At 37.4% G+C, this 25,475-nt stretch overlaps 1 protein-coding gene across 2 annotated transcripts in view; it reads left to right on the top strand.

Moving 5' to 3' along the window:
• The window catches only part of SGCG (sarcoglycan gamma), a 114,845-nt gene that overhangs the window by 77,461 nt on the left and 11,909 nt on the right, over positions 1–25,475 (top strand). For both annotated transcript variants that reach the window (XM_088522288.1, XM_088522287.1), the window contains 2 exons: positions 15,698–15,817; positions 23,691–23,763. In XM_088522288.1, the coding sequence (XP_088378414.1) occupies positions 15,698–15,817; positions 23,691–23,763 (193 nt within the window). The remainder of the gene's footprint in view (positions 1–15,697; positions 15,818–23,690; positions 23,764–25,475) is intronic.

The raw sequence follows: 25,475 nt of genomic DNA, 5'->3' as shown, positions 1-25,475 counted from the left end.
ATAGATAGATCCTGGCATCAAAAAATAAGCAGAGATTCCTTCCTGTTCCTTAAAAGGCACAAGTCATATTTATATATTTCCTAGTCATCATGGAGATTCATCTCAGCAGTGTTCACACATGCGCTTGAGCAGCATAACTGATTAGTTTGGTCCTCTCCTATGGTCAGTACGGAGAAACAGTTACTTTTATAGCCCAATTCATTCATTCAAGATGCCTACTTTGCAATTGAATGAATTATGTCCTGGAAGGGCCTGTTAAGATCTCTTCATTCTAAGGAAGGGTAGCTCGTTACTAACGCACATGTAGACCTCTAACCTGAATGTGGAGATGACTGGATAATGGGTAGATGAACAGCAAGTGTGTATCTTACTCTGAGCTTGTTACTTGCAAGTAGCCGCAATCTAGACTTGTAGCTGCTAGTCACTATCTTGGCTAATTTTCTTACTGGTCTGAGAGCCTAATCATTTTTCCAACCACCTTGCCATCCACCCATCCACGCCAAACATCTTCAGTTTGGAGATGGGTTATAAGACACTATGGAAGACTGTTGAGATGAGACCTCTGCTTCTAGATCCTTTTTCATGTCATGTTTAAAGATGGGGGTGGCATTTGCCCTTTTTTTTTTTTAACCCTTATGAACCTTTCTCACTCAACACAATCTTTTAAAGATGATAAAGCACAGCCTTGCAATGGTAACAGCCAGTTTTCTCAGTAATGATGGATGGGTCCTATCCAGTCCCAGATTAAGGCACTTTAAGGGACTATGACTAGGCAGCAAAAGCCCTCAGGAGCAACAGGCTGGAAGGTCTGTGTGACAGTAAGACACAGAAGTGTAACAAACTTCATCCTTTGCTGGAGTATGTCTGAATGCAACCCATGTTTTGTGGGGAAGCTGTGCTTTTTGTGTCAACCCAGCAAGGCTACTCTTGCACTCAGATACATTCCCATCTCCCTCATTTCAGCCTGGCGAGCAGTAGCTGGTGTGCCAGCCATTCAAAATATGAGACAACTAGAAAATCAAAATTCGCTCCTCCCATACCACAATAGAGACAGCCAAAAATGGGCCAAGTCTTACCATCATCAAGCTCAATTCAGAAGTAGCTACTAAAGGATGGAAAACCACAGTGATAGGATTAAATAAGGGATCAAATCAAGATATCAGGTTAAACTAGAATCTTCATGCAGCAAAGCATAAATTCATACTTGCTTAACTGTAAGTGTAACTTGATAGGCTTCACTTAGTAGATTGGGACCCAGGTTGATCAGCAACACTTACATGTTAATTAGCCTGTGTAGTTTCTGTCAGCTCCTGTTTGAAGAATGATCATATCAATTCATTTAACATTTGAAAGCTTGACTGTTTAAAACAAACTTCAAAAAGAAATATAATTTATAAGTTTAAAAAAGAGCCTAGTATTTCCGTTTAAAATATATGATTATATCATTAATCACATTTGTCTTTTAAATCTTTTCAAATCTCTTTTTTTATCATTCAAGTTAATTATAAAAATGTGAATCATTCCTGTGAAAGATCTGCTCCTAAATATTTATCAAATCATGGTAATAGAGTTCATGTCTCATTTTGATAATAACTAAGCATGTTGAAAGCACAGTATTTCTAGTCTCATTTTATTGGTATGGTTATTAGACTACTTTGTAATAATTAACTATATTGTGATGATGTGACCAGAAATGTACGCAACATTTGATCAGTGTTTCTGTGACCTGGAGCATATGCTGAGTCTTCTTTCTGCTCTGTATTGTTGGTAGAGTCCCATCCTGGGACCAGACATGCACTTGTGCTGTGGTTATATGTCCATCCTGCCTGATGACAAAGAGGACTCAGGTTATCCCTTGGGAAGGCAGATCACAGAGTAGATCCTTGGCTGCTGATGAATATATAAAGGATAGTGATGAATGTATAAAGGATAGCGTAAAGGAAAGTGAAATAAAACGGTATTTTCCTGCTCATACTAACCAGTGGGGACGAATTTCACCCAAGTAAAATGAAGCCTATAAAAATTATTTAAATTATTTCTTCCCGATTGCTAGGTAAATCAATTCATCTTTCAGCCTGTCAAAGATAACTATAAACCTCAGACCCATATTGTCTTTCCTGTTTTCCACTTCCCACTCACCACACAGACTTCTCAGAGCATTGGCTGAGGAAGAGAGGTGGAAGGTGTTTTCTTAAATAAATAGAGAGTTTAAAATATCTGTTTTTTAGGAAACAGGCCCCTGGATTGAAGAAAACCCATAAACTGAAAACCTGATAGACTGAAAAGGATCAATGCCTGTGCACAGAGCAGGCACTGGGAGGTGCGGAGAGGAGAGTTCTACATGGAAACTGTCTTGGTAGTAATGACTCACTTGTAGCAAATATCATCTAAATTTAGGACTCCCACCTCTTACTGGTAGTTTAATTCTGTTTCTCTGCTCTTCACTATGTGGTTCTTCCAGACCCATTCCCAATGATGTGCAGTTCAGTATTATTGTATCTTATGATTTCAAGTCTCTCTAATCTTTTCCTAAGATAGCTCATTACATAGCATAGTTCAGACAATACATTGGCTGCACAGTGAGGCTTTATCTAGCTTAGGCAATATAAAACTTTAAAAGTGGTTTGTGCATTACAGTAATTCAAATTCAGCACAGAATTAGGGAAGATCTGATAGCACTTTGGCTTCCTCTTTTCGGAGCTACTCAGATAAATACCAAGGTAAGGATGAAATAATAATTTGGGTCGGAAAAAATCACTAAAATGAAATATTACTGATATTAAATAATCTTAATATTTTAGACTGATAGAAAAGCATTGAAAATGTAGTAAAAAATAATACTGTAAAGAAGAACTGTTATGCCTAAAGATATGGTTTTTCAGCTATGACTGCGCAGCAATAGTCTCTTAGATGATTATCTGTAAATAGCTTGATATTTTTAGCCATTATCCTTAGTCAGTCATAAATTGCATGCACATAAGATGATGTTCCTTTTTAAGTATGAAAAATGGGTGTGTGGCTTTGTAAATGAGTGTTACTTCATATGCACAAGTCTTTGCTAAAGAGTTAATGTCTTACTCACTGCCCAGACTTCTGGAACTATCTCTTAATGCTCTCTCCATGTTATAAACATAGTGTAATTGTGAAATATTTATGTGGATAAATTTGAGGTCATTCCAAAGAGGATTATATAATGTAATATCACACACAAGATCATTACAAAGACACCTTTTAACTCACAGAAGATGGTGATTCAAAATGATTTGTTTTAATTTAAATATATAGTCCTTAATAGATGTAATTCACAGGAGAGGTGTGAGTCTTTGAGTCTTTAATTGAGCCGTTTCTATGGAATTTCTCACATGAAGGTAACAGGCACACAAATGAGCCAAGTTTTTCTCAAGAATCACAGACCTACTAAAATTACACAAAATGCAAGCAAATTACACCATGAGCTGTTGTGTTTCTCGGTTTATAAGGTTATGTGGTCAAAGTAACTTTTCACAAGTTCTATAGATCTTGCCATGCTCTGGAAAGCATTATAATCATTGGATACAATTGTGTTTAATATATCAGGAAAAAAAATACTCACAAAATAAGGAACAATAATACTGAACTGAACATTGTTGGGAATGGGGCCAGGCGAACCACATGCTGAAGAGCAGAGAAACAGAACTAAACTGCCAATAAGAGGGCAGAGTACTAAATTTAGATGATATTTGCTGTAAATAAGTCATTACTACCAAGACAGTTTCCATCTAGCATTTTATTTAGCTGTTAAAATCACTTTAAACTCATTTATGACAAAAGGAACTTATATTATACCAAATAAATAATTAATAAAGCTCTTCATTTAGCTAAGAGAACAAGAGAAGAAGATAGTTCTGGGAACATTTCTTAGAGTAATGGGGTTTGAGAGAATGATGTTGGCCAAGAGGGAGCACGACAGTCACAGATATGGGAAGTGAGAGGACTGAGATTCAGAGGGAATTAAGAAAGCAGCAGCAAGGGAGTAACAAGGATGTCTAAGAACAGCTGGTAACTATTTTCATTATTGTAGCTTCTATCTTTAAAATCATGAATAAGATTCAAAAGATGCCATTACCACAGCTCACTCATCAGCCTTAAAAACTGAAATATCTGGAACTTTTCTTTGATAATCCAAGAATGCAATTGAATAAAGTTATTAACTGTCATCTCCAAGACTCCTGTTCTTTTCACTTCAAAGCCTTATTCAGCCTTAAAATCAAAAAGAAACTTAACACCTTTGAATTATAATTTGAATTATAATATAACAAGTTAATGTCAAAACTTATTAGGTTCCTACAATAATGAATGATAATGAATTCATAAAATATATAGGAAATTTATAGACCAGATAGTCAATTATCAATTATTTAAGAGTAACATTTGCATGTAATAGTAAATTATGTTTCACCTAATAAACATATATAATTCAAATTATATATGGCTTTCTACATGCTGAAACATAGCTCTTCCTTACTAGCAGATGAATACAATATAGTCAGGATTTTGCAGGGGTATTCCAGGATATTTGGAGAACAATAAAACAGCTGAAAAGCAGCATATTTTCCAAACAACCTTTCCTGAAAAGTAGGTCATGTGTCTGAAAAAAATCCATTTTACAAGTATCACTTAAGGAGACTTCAACATCCAGAGAACTCTTAAGTTCTGTTTATATCACGGCTTTTTGAAGAGTAAAAAGCACAAAGGAAAAGGGATTTCAGTCATGCAAGGTCTTTGAGAACAGACTCAAGCTCAGGGGATTCCTGGTCCTGTTCCTTGTTTGATCGTTTACACCAAGTAACGCTGATAGCTCCAGGTCAGGAGTTCAGTTTAAAGTATTTAAAACCAGAGAAAATTTATTTAGATAACTATGTTATAAAGCTGTTCTACACTTTGAAACATGAGTCAGTGAAATATATGTTCACCTCAGAAAGCTTGGGAATATGGCAAAAGACAAAATGATTTATGAAGTCTGAAAACACAATTACAGTCAAAATACTGCCTAGAACCTATCTACTGTGTCTATCACATTAGTTTGAGCAGCTGTTAAAATGAGAACATTTGTCCTTTCCTTCCCCCTTTTTTTTCACAGGGGCCACATTCTAATGAAGCAGATAAGTGTCAGTACCTAATATATTGCTTCATTAGCATTAATTGCCATCTATAAAGTACTACTTTCCAGTGTCAAATCATTTCTGTTTTCTTATCAGCATTTTGACATTTCATTTTCAAGTGGTGGTATTTTTTCATTAGAGACATAATAGGAAGAGAACAGTGTTAATGAAGCATGATGTATGTAAAAGCAGTTTGATGTTGTTTTTTCAGGGAAAACCCTGAAGCCAGTTTCATAAACTTGACTTAATTAATGGCATTGTAAAATGATTTAGCTTTTCCTTCTTTATTTTTCCCAGAAGGCTTTCATTAAAAACTTCATTTTTGTCCAAATAGGTTCTTTCTTATCTTTCAGATAAAAGCCAGAACATATTTCCTGAAGATCTTTTTACTGCAGGAAGATGATTATTTGCACAGCTCTAATTGCTGTCCAGCTGGGTTATAAGAAGCTAGGATACAACACAGGAGTAATTAATAGAAAGATAAATTGCAAACTTCACTGAAGTATTTCTGAGGTGATTACGTCTTCCTATGATGAAAACTTACATTATTTGTTCCAAAGGGATGAAAGTAGAGATTTTTACCTCTAGGGTATACAAATTTTAGCTATGAGTAAATCCAGTCATGTCAAGGCAGACACGCTAACTTTATTTAAAATTAAACTTTATTTGACTAAGATCAGGCAAAATTTAGAGAATAAATATAGAGAGAATGACATGTGACTGATGAAACATCCTACAAAACTTTTTAACTGACTTTTTTTCTCTAATTACCTGTTCCAATCCATGACAGATGTTTTTTCTGTTCCATATTAAATGTTTAAATGCTATAAATCTTTTGTGAGACCATGGCATATTTAAGTGGATAAAATGTTCAGATGTATAAAAAGAAAAAGAGGAAAATAGTGAGTAGGAATCAATATGTATTTAAATTAAAACTAGCTAAGCAAATCTCAGTGAAAACTTGTTTATGAAAACAAATTAATATAGTCGTTAGATTTATTCTAGCAGTAACTGAAATATATTTAGACCCTAATGAAAAGTGGTATGAAAAATACCACTGAGGTCTATGCACAATGCATAGTAAGATGATTACAATAGCAAGATTCACACCCTGGCCCCAAACATAGCTATCTCTATAAAAAAATATATGATAATGTTCAGGAGCAGCAATGCTGACTCAAGTCAGACTTCAAACTTCCTCTAGAAGTTAATCAGCAGCCCAGTCTGATGTCTGAGGCAAATTAAGCATGAGATGAGGGACAGAGGTTGTTAAGTTCCAGGGAAAAAAAAAAAAAGATATTCAAGGCTTCTAATGGCTGCCTTCTGCTGCCTAGGGAGGGCAGGAGATGAAGCCAGGCACTTCTCAGAGATGCACAGCAAAAGGGCAAGAAGCAATGGTCAATCTGCAATAAAGAAAAATGTAACTGGGTAAAATAAAATTCAAAATTACATTGGTTAAGCTCTGGAGAGGGTTGCCCAGCAAGACTACTGACTCCCCATGATTGGAGGTAGGGAAAATCCATCTGGAGAAGACATTGACCACGTTCATCTAAACTGGTCCTGCCATGAGTAGGAGGTTGGATTAGGTGACCTCCAGAAATGCCTTCTGGCTTATGCTCTGCTAGGATTCTGTCTTCTCCAGTCTTTGCCTAAAACTCCAGAAGGACTCAGGTCGTTTACAGATCGCTGGTCAGATGTAGCCATTAGTCCTGTGCAGAGGTCTTAGATATTCTATGACAGAACAAACTGAAGGCCAAGCAGGGAATCCTAAGGCACTGCACAGGTATGCATAGGCAAAGGAACCATGACCTCTATATTCAGTGGGTTCCCTCACATTAAGTTGATGCTGGAATTCACGATCCTGTGTGGAGGATGTTGGGCAAGAAGTACAATTGCAACCCTCAACTTCAAGAGAGGTAACTTTGACCTCTTCAGGGAGCTCCTTGCAGGAATCCCATGGACAAGGATCCCAGAAGGAAAGGGGATCCAGGAGAGTTGACTAATATTCAAACACCACTTTCTCCAAGGTCAGGATCGGTGCATTCGTACAAGAAAGAAGTCGAGCGAAGTGGGCAAGAGACCTGTGTGGATGGGCAAGGAGCTGTTGGGTAAACTTAATGAGAAAAAGAGCACATATACAATGTAGAAGAAGGGCCAGACCACATGGGAAGAATGTAGGAACATTGTCAGAGAGTGCAGGGATGCAACGAGGAAGGCTAAGGCCTGTTTGGAATTAAGAGTTAGCAAGAGATGTCAGGGACAACAGGCAGGGCTTCTATAAATACATCAGTAGCGAGAGGAAGACTAGGGAAAATGTTAGTCTGCTGCTGAATGGGGAGGGTGCCTTGGGGATGGAGGTTGCAGAGAAGGCAGAGTTACTAAATGCCTTCTTTGCTTCTGTCTTTCCTGCTAAGGCCAGTCCCCATGCACTGCAGAGCCCAGGGAAAGAGAGATAACTGGGAGAGAGGAGGAGTTTCTGCTGGTCAAGGAAGATTGGGTTAGGGAATATTTAGGCAAATCGGACACCAATAAATCTATGGGTCCAGATGGGATGCACCCAAGAGTGCTGAGGGAACTAGCAGGGGTCATTGCTCAGCCACTGTCCATCATCTTCGAGAGGTCATGGAGAGTAGGGGAGGCGCTGGAGGGCTGGAAGAAATCAACGTCACTCCAGTCTTCAAGGAGGGCAAGAGGGAAGAGCTGGGAAACTACAGGCCCATCAGCCTCAACTCCATCCCTAGAAAGGTGATGGAGCAGCTCATCCCACAGGCCATCTCTAGGCATGTGAAGGAAAGGAAGGTGATCAGGAGTAGTCAGCATGGATTCAGCAAGCGAAAGTCATGTTTGACAAAGCTCATAGCCTTCTATGATAGGACGACTGACTGGATGGATGATGGGAGAGCTGTGGATGTTGTCTACTTGACTTCAGCAAGGCTTTTGACACAGTCTCCCATATCATCCTCATAGGAAAGCTCCAGAAGTATGGGTTAGATGAGTGGACAGTGAGGTGGATTGAGGACTGGCTGGATGGCAGAGCTCAGAGGGTGGTGATGAATAAAGCCGAGTCTAGCTGAAGGCCAGTGGCCAGTGGTGTCCCGCAAGGGTCAGTACTGGGCCCGGTGCTGTTCAGCTTGTTCATCAACGACTTGGTCGAGGGCACAGAGTGCACCCTCAGGAAGTTTGCGGGCGATACCGAAGTCAAAGGAGTGGCTGACACTCCCGAGGGCTGTGCTGCCATTCAGAGGGACCTAGACAGGATGGAGAGTTGGGCAGAGAGGAGCCTCATGAGGTTCAACAAGGACAAGTGCAGGATCCTGCACCTGGGGAGGAATAACCCCAGGCACCAGGACAGATTAGGGGCTGACCTGCTGGAGAGCAGCTCCGTGGAGAGGGATTTGGGAGTCCTGGTTGACAACAGGTTACCCATAAGGCAGCTATGTGCCCTGTGACCAAGAAGGCCAATGGGATCCTGGCTGCATCAGGAGCAGCTTTGCCAGCAGGTTGAGGGAGGGGATCCTGCCCCTCTGCTCAGCTCTGGTAAGGACGCACCTGGAGTATTGGGTGCAGTTCTGGGCTCCCCAGGACAAGAGGGACGTGGAGCTTCTAGAGAGGGTCCAGGGCAGAGCAACAAAGATGATTAAGGGACTGGAGCATCTATCATATGAGGAAAGACTAAGCGAGCTGGGCCTGTTTAGCCTAGAGAAGAGAAATGCGCAAGGAGATCTGATCAATATGTACAAGTACATGAGGGGTGAACGTAGGGAGGATGAGACTAAACTCTTCTCTGTGGTGGCCAGTGATAGGACAAGGGGGAACTGGTGCAAATTGAAACACAGGAAGTTCCATCTCCATGTGAAGAAGAACTTCCTATGAGGGTCACAGAGCCCTGGAACAGGCTGCCCAGAGAGGCTGTGGAGTCTCCTTCTCTGGAGATCTTCAAACCCGCCTGGATGCCACCCTGTGCCACGTGCTCTACGTGTCCCTGCTGGAGCAGGGGGGTTGGGCTGGATGATCTCTAGAGGTCCCTTCCAACCTCAACCATTCTGTAATTCTGTCATTCTGTAAGTCCTCTGCCCAGATCCTGCAAGCATGCACAGAATACTCCTAAAACACAGGGGTAGATTTGGCCTTATGAAAATACACTTGTAGCTTCTTTTTTATAAGAAAAAATAATTGGAGGAAGAAAGGGTCATAAAAATATTTATTATATAGAATAGTTAAACTAGTTAAAGATAGGAGTGGTTAAGAATGAGAAAGTCAGATGAGCTGTCCTCCCTTCAAATTGTCATGCCTCATCTGCTTCGGTACTTTTCTCTTCACTTTACCTGCCTACTGATTGTGTATTTCACCCTCTCCTATTGCACCCTTGTGCAATAAATTCTAGACTCATTAGGCCTGAAAGAAAAGATGACACCGTAATCAAGTCACTGTGTGAGAAATGTGATCTCCTATTCCCACCGTGTCTTTTATATGTGAAGAAAATCAATTTTATAGTGAAACATTTCATATATTTTTATATTTAATTAAAACTTATAGTAAATATAATGCTTATATGCATAGAGACATTTAGGTACCTAAATCACACTGAGCCTGAAAAGAACTGCCCCCTAAAGACTTAATATTAGACAGAGTTGCAAGTACATGACAGTTCTTGCTGATGATTCAGAAACAGATTTTAAAAGATCTTTGGACCCATATTCAACTACAGGGAACAAAAAAGGTTAAGAAGTAAAGAAAAGTAAAGCACTAAAGCATCCTTATTTTGGTCTGAGATGATTGTTTAATCCACTATAGAAAGGACAACTGAGAGAAAAAGAGGAAATGGAAGCGGCATCTCTAATAAATATTTATTTATTTGAGATGTTTATAAAGGCACTAAAAGATGAATGGCAATAAAATGTACACCTGTGATATGCTGCATATACTCTGTAATAATACATTTGTTCTAATAAAAGAATGGCAAGTACTTCTACCACTGCATATGAAAACCTGACTAATTTTCTAAAAGTAATGGCTTTACATTTATTGATATTGCATTACTCATTGAAGTAGAACAGAATCTGTAGGAGTATTACATTTTTAATACACTTTAATGAGCTCTTTTTTGGGTAAGGTGTTTTAATATAATAAAAATTAACTAAAAATGAAATTGCATAGCAATATCTCCAAAGCAGTCAGGAATTTGGCTTATATTCAATACTTCAGTGATTATAGGTAGTTGCAGAAGACTGAAGCATACAGAGTAGGTGACAGCCATAAGTCATCAAAAATGATGAGTAATAGAGAAGACTGTAATCAGAAAAATTAGAATGAAATAAATTATGTTGGTGTTTGAAAGCTTTTCTTCTACAGGACATAAAGAAACATCAAACATGTTTAATATTTCACAGAACTAACAATGGATTTTAAGACTCTATCTGCCTAGACTGTTTCAATTTCATTTGTTATTAAGTCTTTGTGCATATATATTTTATGGCAGGCCCTATTTTTGATAAAATACTCTTCCATCTCATCATTCTACATTTTTATTGGACTTGAACTCAAAGGTTGGTAAGATAGGACTAAGAAAAGTAGAAGAGAATTGATTTAAATGTTTTCTCACTGAAATGGAATCCCTAAATGAAAGGTCTTCTGTACTCAGGAAAACTACCTAGGGCAGTGGTGAGTGAGGCGAGAAGCAAAAAGTAGGGCTCCTTAGCAATGCACTCATTTGCAGGAATTTATGGCAACACAAGAGGAAAAGAACAGGAGTTTGCCTGCCTAAGGAGACATAAGGTTATGAAAGGGCGGTGTGTCATTTGCTTTTGGAACCATTTTTCATCACCTAAACTGTGGCATCGCCAGTGCCAAGAGGTATGTGACGTGATGCTCATGAATGAGGTCTGTACCAGCAACATGGCTTGAAGTAGAAAGTTTAACAAAACAAGAGGCAATTACTACTCAGCCTGGTAGCAAGGAGAGCTGATCTACCTGGAAATTCTCAAGAGACCTATCAGCAGCAGTGGGAAAACTGTTCGAATGCTTTCCAAAATCTGTTGCATTACATTTTTAATTGTATGATTTTATCAGAAAGTATAATTTCATGTTTCATATTAGCAGACATATGTACAGTAATATAGCAGGATGATAAACAAAATGCATACAGTAAGCAGGAGATTAAAGTTTCGCTTATATTTAGCTGCTGTTCATGAGCTAAAATTGAATCTTATAGGAACACAATACAATTAGGGCTATTGCAATTCACATAATGCATGTGTATTGTAAAATCCGACTATGAGGTATTAATTGCTCTTTTTAATTACAAGAATGTTTTTCAACTTCTTTAAAAGTCTAGTTTTTATTTTTTAAAATTTGTTCCATATCTACCAACATATCGCTAGCATGCATAAGGTTTTTCAATTTTATTTACCCAATATTCCTTCTAAACTTTTAAAATACATATTTTATTAGCAAGATCATTCTTCTATAATGAGGATTATCTATAGGGCATTCGTTTTGACAAGATTGTGGATTCCTGTGAAAAATGTAGTCAAATATGCAGGGCCTAGAAGCAAATAGGAGAGAAATCTGGAAGCAAATCTAGCATGGGCAGGGGCATGAGGAGTAGTTTTAAACAGCCATCAGTTAAGACTCCTTTGGGAAGTATATAACCTGCAGTGACTGCTCACAGGACTAGTAGATTTATTATTATTTTTAATCTGGTTTTAAAATGTAATGGGCTTTTTGCAATGCACTCATCTTTTTTTTGCAATGCACTCATCTTTAATCCTACCTAAGTGCTGCTTCAGGTGCTTAAATCCTAAAGTTAGATTCTCATAATTCCTGCTCAGTAAGAAAGTTTAGGGCCATAGGCACTAAGCCTTCTTAAGTAATTAAAATCCTTAGAGACCTTAGTGGTCACTCAGCCCTTGCCCAATAATATTTAATATGTAAAGGCACTTAACAGCTAGACATAGACTATGTCTGCACTAGTAAGTAGAACAGGCCAGGACCCACAATCTGGCCCTAGGGACGTGTGGTACAGCATAACTCTCATGACACATTTAAACTCTCCTCTGCTCCGGAGCTGGGCAGCATCACCTGTCCTGTCTGCAAGGAGCATCCCCCATCCTGGCCTTTTCTCATAGATCCCAGTTTGGGAATCGAAACTCCACCAAACAAGCAGAATGGGAAGTGCTCAAGGCTCCCCTGCTTTGGTAGGGGACAGTGGTTATACTCACTAGCTTCTTCAGAACTTAGTTCTCCTCTCTCATCTTTAAGGCCTGAGCCATTATCCACAACCAGAGGGTACGTACATAATCTCCCGCTGCAAAACATACAGTTACTTAGAGGAATAGAGCTGGAGGTGATTTTCTAAACACCTCACTTTTCTGGGATGTACTTCTCTGGGATGAGGAGGTTAATCCTCTTGTTCCTCTTCTATCTAAAGAGAATCATAGAGTCATAGAACCATTATGGTTGGAAAAGACCTTCAAGATCATCAAGTCCAATTGTAAACCCCTAAACACCATGCCAGGTAAACCATGTCCCTAAGTGCCTCATCTACACATTTCTTGAACTCTGCCAGGGACAGTGACTCCACTACTTCCTTGGGCAGCCTATTCTGGTGTTTGATTACTCTTTCCTAATATCTAATCTGAACCTCCCCTGGCATAGCTTGAAACTGTTTCCTTTTGTCCTATTTTTGGTAGTTATTCTGGAGAAGAGACTGACCCCTGCCTCACTACAACTTCCTTTCAGGTAGTTGTAGAGAGCCACAAGGTCTCCCCTGAGTCTCCTCCAGACTAAATAACCCCGGCTCCCTCAGCTGCTCCTGGTAAGGTCTGTGCTCCAGCCCCTTCACCAGCTTGGCTGCCTTCTTTGGACCCGCTCCAGCACCTCAATGTCCTTGTGGTGAGGGGTCCCAAACTGAACACAGTATTCAAGCTGCAGCCTCACCAGTGCCGAGTACAGGGGGACGATCACTTCCTTGGTCCTGCTGGCTACACTAGAGACTTGTCTAGGCCTGCTCTATTTGGTAAGGTGATGCAAAACAGAATTTGGTACAAGATATGTAACTGCTACTTAGTATGTTTATGTTCAACCTAAACTTGAAAAGTTAGAGCTTCTGTGATCATGAGTAAATAACTACCAATGAGACATAAATTTCTGAGTTACTGTCTCTTGGAGATATTGCTACACATTATTTTCAAACTTAGGTAGTAGATCAAGTACTTATGTCAGTTTTTAATTAGTTTTTTAAAGATTACCTACACTATAAAACCTCACAGCTAAGACCTGCTTTAAGTACACATGTCCAAATGTAAGTCTTCAGGATCCTAACTTATCTGTTAATTCTTTTCATCAATAAATATTCTGTGCCTGCATAAAAATACTTGCTTTCAGCCTGCCAGACCTCCTAAAATACTGACTGCACTAAAAAGAAAAGTATCTAACCTTGTCAAACTCTTCAGATTAATCATTCCCATTTCTATCTCATCTGTTGGGTCTAATCCAGCAGATATTTTAATTGTGTGTTTTTTTAGAAAGTACCCTCTACAAAAAGCAACACTGGAAGAATTGGTGTCAGTCCAATTTATCCAGTAGTTCTGCAACCAGGATGTTAACCTGGGTGCCATGCTTGTGGAGGAAATAAATGCTACAGATGCCACTGCCTTCTCTACAGAGTGTGAAACATCTTCAACAAAGAGACTGCGAATGACTCCTTCCTCCATTCTTGCCGAAATGTTGTAGCCTTAGTGCTCCTAAATCACCTGACCTATATCCTTGCAAAGAGGAGAGGCTTGGAGTTAAGTTTCCCACACTCTAGCTGAGTGCTCTGCTCATGATGTTGGATGAATAGGAAGGAGAGGAAATAGCACTTGCAATACAGGTTAAAGTTGATAATAGATGGTTTATTCAGGACTTTAGGTTGTTTGAATAAACAAGGATTTACTTACACTGCTTAAATTGGCAGTTTCATTACTGCTTCTGAACAGGAATAATAAAACACCCTTCACCATGACTTCCAAGAAAGACAATGATAGGAAACCATAACTGTTTTACTTTTATTGAATTGCTTTCCTTGTTGTTAAAAAGACTCTGATTAACAAATTTTAACTAAATCAAGTTATTTTCTGAGGTTGCTTTTAGTGATACACTTCCAGAAATGAAGCCAAAGTACTCTGGAGGAGCTTTAACGAGACCAGCTCAGACAGTAAGACAGTGTGTGAGCACAGATGTCTGACAGAGGCAATCCACTGCGGAGTTTGTCCTCTTACGCTGACCACTGCCAAGAGGAATCAGTGGCTGTCACGGTGCCTTAGCGTTGCTTCCCTGGCTGAGCACAGCATCATAGCCTGAATAACACTGCAGACTTGGTGGAAGATTAAAAGCAATGGTCTGCATCTGCTAAGTGGAACAATATGCGATCTGTATAAAACATGGTGTGCATCTCATGCATCTGCTACCATAGAGATTTTGGCAAATATCTGAGTGTATTTCTTTGCAGTGTCATTCATCAGTCACGTAGTGGCATTTTCACCTGAGATCCTCCCCAGTTATTCCTATCTCATTTGAGAATGGCTCCCTGGAAGATATTTAACATTAATAAGAGTAGGCATGTGAAAAAAACATTTTTACTGGGCTGCAAAGTAACTCAGGGCTGTTCTATGGATGATCCATGAATTACCTTTATTAAAGAACTGCTGAAAAGGAATATCAAGTGCTTTGGCTATTCTCTTATAATTCTAGTTCTGAACATAGAATTAGATAACAATTCTATCAAGCAGACATTCAAATTTAGCTTGATTTACATTCACTCACCAAGCCAATACTATAGAACATAATTTTTAGTGAATATACGATCTACTAGTATGTTAGAAATAGTAGTTGCATATTGCAGGAAAAGGAAAGCAGACCCTTTTCAAGCTTAACAGAAGCCAACCTCTTACATAGTGATAACCAGGAAGCCTAGATTGTCAGCTACCATTTGCTAGATACGTTTTCTGCCTTGAAGTACCAGGTACAAGCTAAAAATCTCAGCTTTTTCAATATCTTCGAAGAACAACATGATCAGCAATATTTGCCAGATATGTGGAGCTAAACTTGCATTTGTTATGAAGAGCGGAGGGTCCTGCCCTTCCATGTAAGCGTGTCATTTCAAAGCAGCTGAGTCTCCCTAATCATAAGGGGTGATGCTAAAAAGACCTTGTTAATTTATCTTCATGTTTACAAAATTAAAAGATGTTATACAGATCAAAGAATTTTAGCTGTTTGACAACAAGAACACGCATGTTTGTCTTCATCAATTTGTAAAGGATTTCCTACATTCCCTGGAAACCCAACTTGAAAGCATGACTCCAGGCACAGTTTTAAACAACAAATTAGATCTTGTAAATAGATTTGCCCAAATTCAGTACTTACAAGATCTCTATTCTTGGAATATCTGTTTTTTGATCTTAATGTGCTTAAATGAGTCACTAAATTATTAAGGCCACAATTTGAATGTTTGACAATTTGTGAAGAGAGTTGGAAGAACTTATGTAATTATTCCTTTATTCTTCTGTACTTTGCAGGTCCTAAAATGGTAGAATTTCATGGTCAGCAATTTCAGATCAACTCCAAGGATGGCAAGCCACTTTTTACTGTGGATGAAAATGAGGTTGTAATTGGCACAGATAAGCTTCGAGTCACAGGTTTGTAACACAATTTTAAGAAATATTTGACTAATAACCACAGGAATAACCACAACTAACATGGTATTTTAAATAAGCCACTGTGTGGGAATGCAACTTCTGGCTTTACCCCATTAGAAAATAGAAATCTGAAAATCTTCTGATCTTCTCACTAAATATTCAACAACAAGAATCAATTTATGTATATCTTTTAATGCATGTGTGCATGTTAATGCATGTGTCTGCTGCCTATTTTTATTAGAAAACACAGAGACTTATGATGACAGTTGTACTTGTGAATTTTTTTCCAATTTTTTTAGCATTTCCAGTGTACACTGTTAATTGTGACTAAATTTTACATATTCTTGTATGAGAAGTCAGCTGTATTGAGTTTTAAGAGTGAAGTCTTTCTGATATAAGAATTCATGGCTTTAACTTCAAAGTGAAAGCCACTTCTCCTTTGCCTGTAACACGTCACAAAATGTTATTTATTGTGTTTTTAAAATGTCATCTGTCAAAAGACAAGTTTGTATTAAACTATTTCTACAAATCACCAAAGTACCCATTTACAGAGTAAAGTACGATGCCTTTGTCAAAGTTATCATATGAAAAGCCATTTACTTTCATATGACCTGATAAAGTCTAACTTTTCCAGATGTAAGATTGTGTTAAAATGGATATGTCAAGGTGTGGTTTCACTTAAACTGGAACAATTCATCAGAGGAAACACTGAATTTATCCTGTAATTTCAGTTTCTTTTTCAAAAATTTTAACCTAATTATGACTATCATATTTAACTTTTGCTAATTACTGGTGCTCTGAAACTTGAGGTCCTGATTTTCGTGGATCAATTCATATTATTTCACTGTGAACAAATATAAATGTGGCAGTAAGCATACAATTAGCACTTCAAAGCCAAATTTAAGTTAAAATAAATGTGTTAATAAATCATGTTTACCCTTGAGGGTCTTATCTTAGGTTTTTTTACTTTTTAACCTAATTGAAATTACAACTTTGTTTAAGCAGGAAAGCATATTAAATGACTATTGTTTGCCCAAGGAATTGCTTTAATAGAAAAACATGTTTAACAAAGATATGAAAAACTGTGTGATTTTTTAACTGATTTGGAAAAGGTTTCTCTCCTCAAAGTAAGTAAAATCATTCATACATGAGTTGAAATTGTTATGTTAAAATATGTATTCTGGCTTCTCCAATGTTTGTCTTTGCATCGCAAAGATAATTATTTACTTTAGTAGTTCTTTTGGAAAGGCACATTGCCTGTTTTTTTATACACTGTAGTGCAAGTCAAAAGCAAATCCATTAAAGTCAGTGAAATTATTCCAATATTAAATTAATGCAAGTGAGAGGACAGTCATTCTCTTGTGCTTCAAATGAATTTATTAAAATTGTGGTTTAAATGATGCTATTGTCATGAAGGATAAATTAGTAATACTTTGAGTACTGAGTTAACTATTTTTAAAAAATATTTTAGATAGTAAGATCAATGTGAAGCAAGTTTTGAAAAGGGCATACACTAAGAGATGGACTCAAGATAGTTCAATACTTCTCAGTATTTTATGTACAATGTAATAAGCTATTTGATTTTACTTCTCATTATTTATGTGAACTAGGAAAGGTTCAGTAATGATTTTTAAGAAAAATGGATAATTTTGCAACTAAAATATTGTATAACAGAGAGCAAATGACATTGTGCTTTATAGTATTTCAGAAAAAAAATGTAAGTTTAAGAGCAAGTTAAACCAAAACTGTTATTTCCCAACAGATCTGGTACATTTGACCTCCTACTATTAAAAAAGTTTTTGGCGCATGCGGTAGGTATTTGTTGCGATAGGATTGTGACAGACCGTCCATTCTCCTAAGAGAATTTTGCAAAACCCATGATCAGCCTTTATAATGTAAGAAATGTAAGAAATTCAAGAGTTTTTAGTGTAGACATCTACATGTAAGTGAGGTGTCTAAGCTCCCACTCTTGGGATGTGTCACAGTATGGCAAAAAGAGGCTCCCTTCCTGTGTCGGTGGCAGCTGGAGGCCAGGCAGGGCATGTGAGGGTATTTTGGATGACACCACTGGACACAAATGCTTATGTACCTGCCTCCAGCTCACATGCTGACACTTGCGTTGTAAGCAAGGCGTACTTAGGTGTCTGAAGCAGAATTCCATCCTTAATTAATGATACCTGGAGGAGCATGCATTTCAGTTACACCCTCTGTAATCTAACTGCACTGCTGACCTGTGTCTTTTGCAGATATTTATTCTGCTGCTAAGGAGGCACTGAATATCATGTTTTGATCTGGTAGCATTTTACACATTCAGCTGGCAGTACTGACAGTGAAACCTTCCTTGTAACAAGCATTTGTCAGACCTGATTGCAACAACATTGTCATGGCAAGAGGAGTGAAGTTCCAGCACCAATTGGAATTCCTTGCACTTGGCTAGAGCTCATAGCCATAGGAATCCTGCTTTTCCACTTCCTTGCCTGCTCTGCAAGCTTGCAAACTAGAGAGATATCCACAGAAAAGAGAAAAAAAAAGCTCAAGTAAATGAAGTTACATACAAGAGAAAAATAATTAATATTAAATAGTTATAAAGTAATCATAGCTACTGCACAAAGAACATTTTTAACAAGTAGAAATAATATATATACCTTGACTGTAGTAAATGCTAATATTTTGATGATAAGTATAATGGAGCACAAGAAATGAATAGAATGCATTTGCTTACTCTAATCTCAAAGAAAAGTTGGCAATGCTGAAATGATAAATATCTTTATAGAGAAATATAGCACCTTTCCCCCATTTACTATTTGCCTTTTTGCTTGCCTTTCAGTATCTTGAAGGATTTGCCAAGTATTGCAGGTGATTTTCTCATGCTCTGCTCTGTGTAAAGATCTTCAGTTTGAAGAGCTAACACTGAAGTGCTATGGGAAAATATGTGCTTAATTTAAATACTCTGCTCAGAAGCTAAGTATGAGACAATTTTGACAATTTTAGGATATTTAATTTTGCTAGACTTCTAAGAGGCAGATAGACTTTGATAGCTGGAAGAGAGGATTAATGAAACTTGCTGACTTCAATTCTATCATTAAAAATATTATGCTGCTTTTCTATATTTTAGAGTTAATTGCAGAATCACATCATTATTTTTGCTTATAAATAAGATGCTATAGAAATAGTAAATATGGTACACATGGTAAAAATCATATCATTTTATGCTATTTTTATAAGAAATGATATTTAATGAAGACAAGAAATCAATTTAGTGCCATTTTCCAGCAAACATTGCCCCATTGTCTTTTTGTTCTTTTTTTTTAGTATAATACTGTTCAAAATTGGCAATGTTTGATTTTTTTTATAATCTGAGAAGTAGGTTGTGCAATTTCTTTTTTAATCTTATCGAGCTACATCTTAAGTGCAAATAAACACTGGTTTACATAGCAAAATGTGTGAGAAGCACTGTAGGAGAAATATAAAAGGCACAAACTGGTCCCAGAGTGAATTTAAGAAAGTCTGTGAGACAGAAGAATTCCCTACTCTTCTGTGGGCACTCCCTTACCTGTGTCTGCACATCCCATAAGGAGACGTGAAGAGGGCACTTGAGGCATGCAGGATCCTAGGTGCACTAGATGTCCTCCACCCTTGAGCAGATGGCAGATCTACTTTGAGGATGGCTTTAAAAGTGATCTCAAGGCTCGAGAGGGCAATCTGAATCTTAATTATAAAATAAAAGATTTCTAGATAATGAAGTTTAGGAGTGCTGTCAAAAAAAAAAGCTATTCAGCATCAGAAAATATTACTAGATAATTTAGTCAGGGTTTAAATAATTGAGTAGGGAGCGCATGTATAGAGAGATAATTCTAAGCCTAGGTGACCTATAAAGTCACATTTGCAAAATAATTCATATATTCCTTCATTACTGACTTGTCCTTTCCATTCCTATCATCTCTTTCCCAGTGCTTGTGTCACCTGAAACTTCATCACTAATTATTTTATTTCTTCCAAGTCCTTGATAGAGTGTTACATCACATAAGGCCCACAAATAGCACATCTCCTCACTCATGGTTCTTTGTTTACAATTACGTTTTAAGAGCTATCAGCCAATTTTAATCCACTTAATGCATTCCAAGTTGATCTGCATTGCTCTGATCTCATAATCAAAATGTCATGTAGCATCAAATTAAATGCCTATGGAAGCTTATTACACTCATATATTACCTTTATCAACCAGTCTTGCCGTCTCATTTACAATTCAAAGATATAAATGTATTTAATAATGGAACACCTCATGCTATATTGTACACAAACTAGATGCAAGAAGTATAGAAGGTGACGTTTAATACATCTGTTAGAGAAACAGCATTTTGTGCTTATCTTTTGTGCTCTTCTACACTACTTTCAGCTAAGGTATAGGAAAGGGAATATATGAGAGAGAGTGCAACTGAATTTCTCATATATTTTCCCCTTAAACTATTGATATAAATATCCATACTTATAATATTTAATTCTATTTTTAATCATTTTTGAATCTATTAATGGGTGATAGTGTATTGTCAATGTGATATAGATTTTTGAAGATACCAGAGAAATTAGACGTAAATCAAGGAGAGCACAGAGCAGAAATTTTCAGAGTTCATCCATGCTGGTAAGTTGGAAATAAAACTTTCCAACTGAGTTATGGAGACTGATGACTTTTCCTTCTGAAATTGTTATTTATTATTTTGTAAGCTGATAACAGACTGTTTCTATGTGGTTAAACTAGGAGGTTTCATTTACTCTTTATTAATCTGATTATTCAAAATATTTGATTTTGTATACAGAAAAACATGCTCGCCAGATATGTTTTTTCATGATAATGTGGATATCCATTAATATTATTTCTGCTACTCGAATATATACTAGTTATCTTAGTGCTTTTAATTTGAGAATTGCGCTTAAAGTAATGACACACTATAACATGCAACTGCGTAAGGTATTTTACACGCCACTCAAAATAATTCACTGGAATAGAAGCCCTGCAGGAGGACAGGCTGGGAAGATGAGAGCATTTGTTGCCCTTTATTTGAGAGAACAGCAGCACCGCATGGTGCTTTGCCTCAGGACAGATGACGAGTAAGTTGAAAGCTCATGAGCTAGATTGTGGTGGGTCTACAGAGCACCTGGGGAGGAAGAAGCAGATGAGGATGAGTAGAAGGTGAGATGAGTAGAAGGTACAGGACTCAAGCAACTGGAAAAAGCCTCAGGTTCACAGGCTCTGGACTTCATGGAGGACTTTAACCATCCTGGTATCTCCAAGAATGGAAACAAAGGTGGGCATGAGCAATCCAGGAGACTTTGGAGTACATTGATGATAACTTAAACTGTACAAAGAAAAAAGAAATGGACTCCAGACCACGCTCAATTAGAAGAGCACTCCATAGAAAATATTTGGCATGCATGTACATGATAACATCTGCACTAAAATGTGCATCTGCCTTAGCATTCGATTAAATCAAGACTGTACTTTTGCAGGCTGCAGATCTGACAGTTTTGATGATTCTTACTTTCCACTGGTTTACATCCTGGAGGAGTTAGGAGGTGCCTAAAGTAGATTCCTTTTAGATGAAATAAACTGAAAAATGTGCTCCAAGAGTGCATTTAGTGCATCAAGATTGCAAATGCATATTAAGTCCACAGACCAGGCTACAGTGGTGCAAAGCAACTACCCAAAATCTGTATAATATGAATGCCAAAGCTTTAGAATCAATTTTACCACTCTATTGATTCATTTTTATTTTAACTTCCTAATATAAACATACTTAAAGACTTCCTGGGATAACAGGCAGAAGACCTGATCTTCCCTGATAAATCATGCATCTCAAGATTACTTAAATTTACTGATCTTTTATTTGTACAACTAACAATTTAGCAGCATGTATCTCACTGAACTCATAATTCATTCCCTATAAAGGAATAAGCTGAAAATCTAGCTGAGGAAAATAACAAAATATTTACTTTACTAGTGGGAATGAAGGATAACGAGGGATCACAACATATTCCCCAACTACCACACTATCAGAAAAATCACGTATGAAACCATCTCCCCTCATCACAAAAATAATTGAACTCTGCCATTTCTAGTTGGCAAGCAAAGTAAAAGTCAGAAGTTTTGACAGATCAGCATGTTCCTGTAAAATATCTCAGCTCTACCAGCAGTTTCGGACAAACTTCTTTAATTCCTTGAGTTTTTTCATTATATCTGATGTGTAAGGTTGCCACCATGTGTCACTAGCCGGGACAATAGCAAGAGCAGGTTTTATCTTGCAAAATAATCTTAGCGTTAAAGAAGAAGAGTTAAAATCCTCTCTGATTAGTTAGCAGAATCCAGAAAGAATCATCTATTTAAAGAGATGATGAGGAAAACAACAGCTATATGAAATTTAAAGGGAAGCTTAAAAGGTAGCTTAGAGAAGTAGCTTAGTGAAGTGGTAAAGCAGTTTTGTATGGTGATTCTTATATCTTGTTTATTACCATTCCACCTAAGCTAAATAGACTTCATTCTAAGGGATTTTTAGCTATAGTCTTTCTCAAAAAGTGCCTCCTTTAGTGCCTTCTTAGAGCATGTTGAGAACATCCCTCCGGGCTACCTGACTTCATATCACTTAGCTCAGCAGTGCATTTGCCAGGAAAGCCACTAAAGTATTCCTTTTTAATATCATCTGATTTCTTTTTTTTTTCTTTTACCTTTCATACTCTGTGTGCTTTCCCCACGATTTTCCTTGTCTTTTTCCTTTTATTCCACATCATTCATTAATCATACATTTCTCTGTATCTCTTTTTCTGGCTGTCTGATTCTGCAAGTACCTTCATTTCCTCATCCCAATATGATCAGGTCTCCCATAAAATATGCAAGATTTTTTTTTCTCTTGCTTGCATGTATATTTACATTTAAAATGTTAATGGCTACAAATTACACACAGACTCTAATATTAAAGCAAGCATGTGTGTGCATGGGAGTATATTCAGTAGCATGCAGCTATCGGCACACTCATACTTTCTTACCTGCTACAGAATTTCTGAAATGGAAATGCATGACAGTGTAGGGCTGTATCTGGTAAAATGTTGAAAATGGCCTTCACAGTTTGATTGATCCAGACCCTAATCCCTAATTATCACTAATCCCCTAATCCAAAACCCTAATTAGTGTGTTTAGGTTGTCTATATAGTGCATACTGAGAGATAACTACCTCTGTCTATCAATCCAAACACACAGCAAAAAAAGAAGCTAACCTAAGCCAATATAAAACACTAAGCTCCAAAATGTGGTAATTCTAATCTTTCTAGAGCATAGGTGCCTAATTTAAAAGGAGATGACTATGGAAAGATATATCTGTGTAGAATTCCTTCCTGAGGGTAATTGTCTGTTTTAATTTAAAGAGCAGCCACCAAAAAGCAACCATTTATAATATCATATTAAATTATATTGTCTTGCCTTGCTGCACTCCTATATGAAAAGCGATTACATATGTGAGCCCTACAAGACTGAGAAAAGCAAGCATTAAATAAACTTAGGCCTCCCACATTTTGGTTGTGCGTTATATCCATGATATAGACTCCAGTCCTAGGGTAGCTGCTGGTTTTTAGCAGCTTTTTTGAGGGCTCTCAGTGATTTCTCTGTATCAGTTATGTTCTGAGAACACCTGTGGGCTGGGGCTGCTGCCAGGCTTTGCTAGAATTTCAGCTACTGTCTTGCTCTCGTGTTACAGGGACACTGCTCCTTAACTCTCAGTCTAGGTTTTCCTATTTTAATTTCTGGCATCAGAATGGCCATGCAAAACAATGTAGCTTTTTTTTTCCGACATTTGAATCTTTACAATATCTTATTTTTCTTGTTTTTCAGGGCCCGAAGGAGCACTTTTTGAACACTCTGTAGAAACACCACTTGTGAAGGCAGAGGCTTTTAAACAGCTTAGGTAAGAAATTCTACATAAAATGTATCCAATAAGTTTTGATGAGATAAAAGTCATTTATTTAGTTCTTATTTAAACTTTATCTTAAAACAGTTATGTGATTTCAAATGACATCAAATTAATGTTGGTATAAATTTTTCATCTATTCTTGAAAAGTGGTATCATTTGAAGGAAAGTATATTGATTAACAGAAAGGGCCTGCAAAGTTCCCCTGTATGCATCAGTACTTGGTGATTTTCCTGTTTAATCACCATATAAACTATAAGAATGTGTTTGGTCTAGAGTGCTGCTACCCTTTCGTAGGGCTCAAGTGTATCAGCTAAAATTCTTTTCAGTTTCAGGAAAATAATGGGGTGTAGAGATTTTACCAAAAGTTCTGATATCAGCTACTTTAAAGTCAAGAAAGTTCCTACATGGCCATATTGACAGTGATGTTTATGACTTATTTAATGTCTGTTTGAAATCCAGACCTACTAACTACCTGCTTTATAAACCAGGTTAGCCTAACTATAGGAAAAAAAGTAGAATATCTTAGGAAAGCTGAGCAATGTGTGCTGAACTAGCAGACTGCATATGAAACTGTCCCAGAACAGTTTCAGAAAGTCTTGTTCCTATATTACTTTTGTTGTCTTCACAACCAGTGATAAGACAGAAAATAGAAATGATTTTTCAGAGGGCTTCCTTGAGGATGAAGAAGTAAATGCATACATCTGCAGGTGCAAAGTCAGGTCATAGAGAAGATCAACTGATAAAGCTCTCACTGGAGGAGGGTTATTTTAAGTAATCCTAAATGCCAGTATAAGCAAAATTCTGTTGTGAAGAAGCTGGGAAGAGTTTACCAATTAATTGTAGTTTTGTAGTTACCTACTAAAAGGCACTTCAATGCAAACTTTTTGAGTGCAACTATAAATCGTATATATTTCTATTTTTTTTTGAAAATACACTTCCTTTCCAAATTAAGGCAATTGAGAACCAACTTACAGATAACTGTAAAACTGTTAATGCTCATAACTTTTCAACTCATGTCATGTGAACTGAGGCCACAATCTCTCCATTCAGGTTGAGAGCCGTATTACAAATAGTGCTGACACAAACAGCCTTCTGAATTACACATTCTAGTCCAAATGCTGAATTTCAAAAGAGATTGCTTCATTGGAAATGAAGTGACAAGTGTGTTGGAACATATCTTTTTATACCTAAGTAGTGGAGACAGAGCAATACTCTGGTATTACCATGGTCAGTAACTGTCTTTTCATTCCATAATTTAAAGGAAACATATAGAGTCCTTTCCAATGTAATAGATTGCATTCAAGGCTCGACTAGAAAGAGAGAAAGAGGTGTTTGCTTTTATTTCCAAATAGTAGGGAAGGACTGTAATAATGAAGTCTACACCTCAAAACTCAGCCCCCTCCCCCACCCCCCATTTAAATGTAGTCATTTAAAATAATTTGGCTTAGTTTTGAATTCGCTTCCTGGAATTCCTATATTTGAATAACTAGCTTGCCTTCACAAAATTCATTAAGGCTTTAGGACTTAAAAACAAGGTTTCAATTTTAACAAGGGCCTGCCAAACATCTAAGTTGCACTTTTAAGTACCTACCTCCCCTGCACCTCCTGGAAATCTTCAGCTGAGGAAGATTCTTGGAGCGGTAAAGTCCTCAGGAATAATTTTACTGGGGCATGATCTGGTCTTGGTGATATCAGTACTTAGTTAG

This window comes from Tinamus guttatus, unplaced genomic scaffold (genome assembly GCF_059628265.1).
Source record: "Tinamus guttatus ecotype Peru unplaced genomic scaffold, ASM5962826v1 Tinamus_guttatus_pri_ptg000150l, whole genome shotgun sequence".
Taxonomy (NCBI): Eukaryota; Metazoa; Chordata; class Aves; order Tinamiformes; family Tinamidae; genus Tinamus; species Tinamus guttatus.
This window is presented reverse-complemented; position numbering and strand designations above follow the sequence as displayed.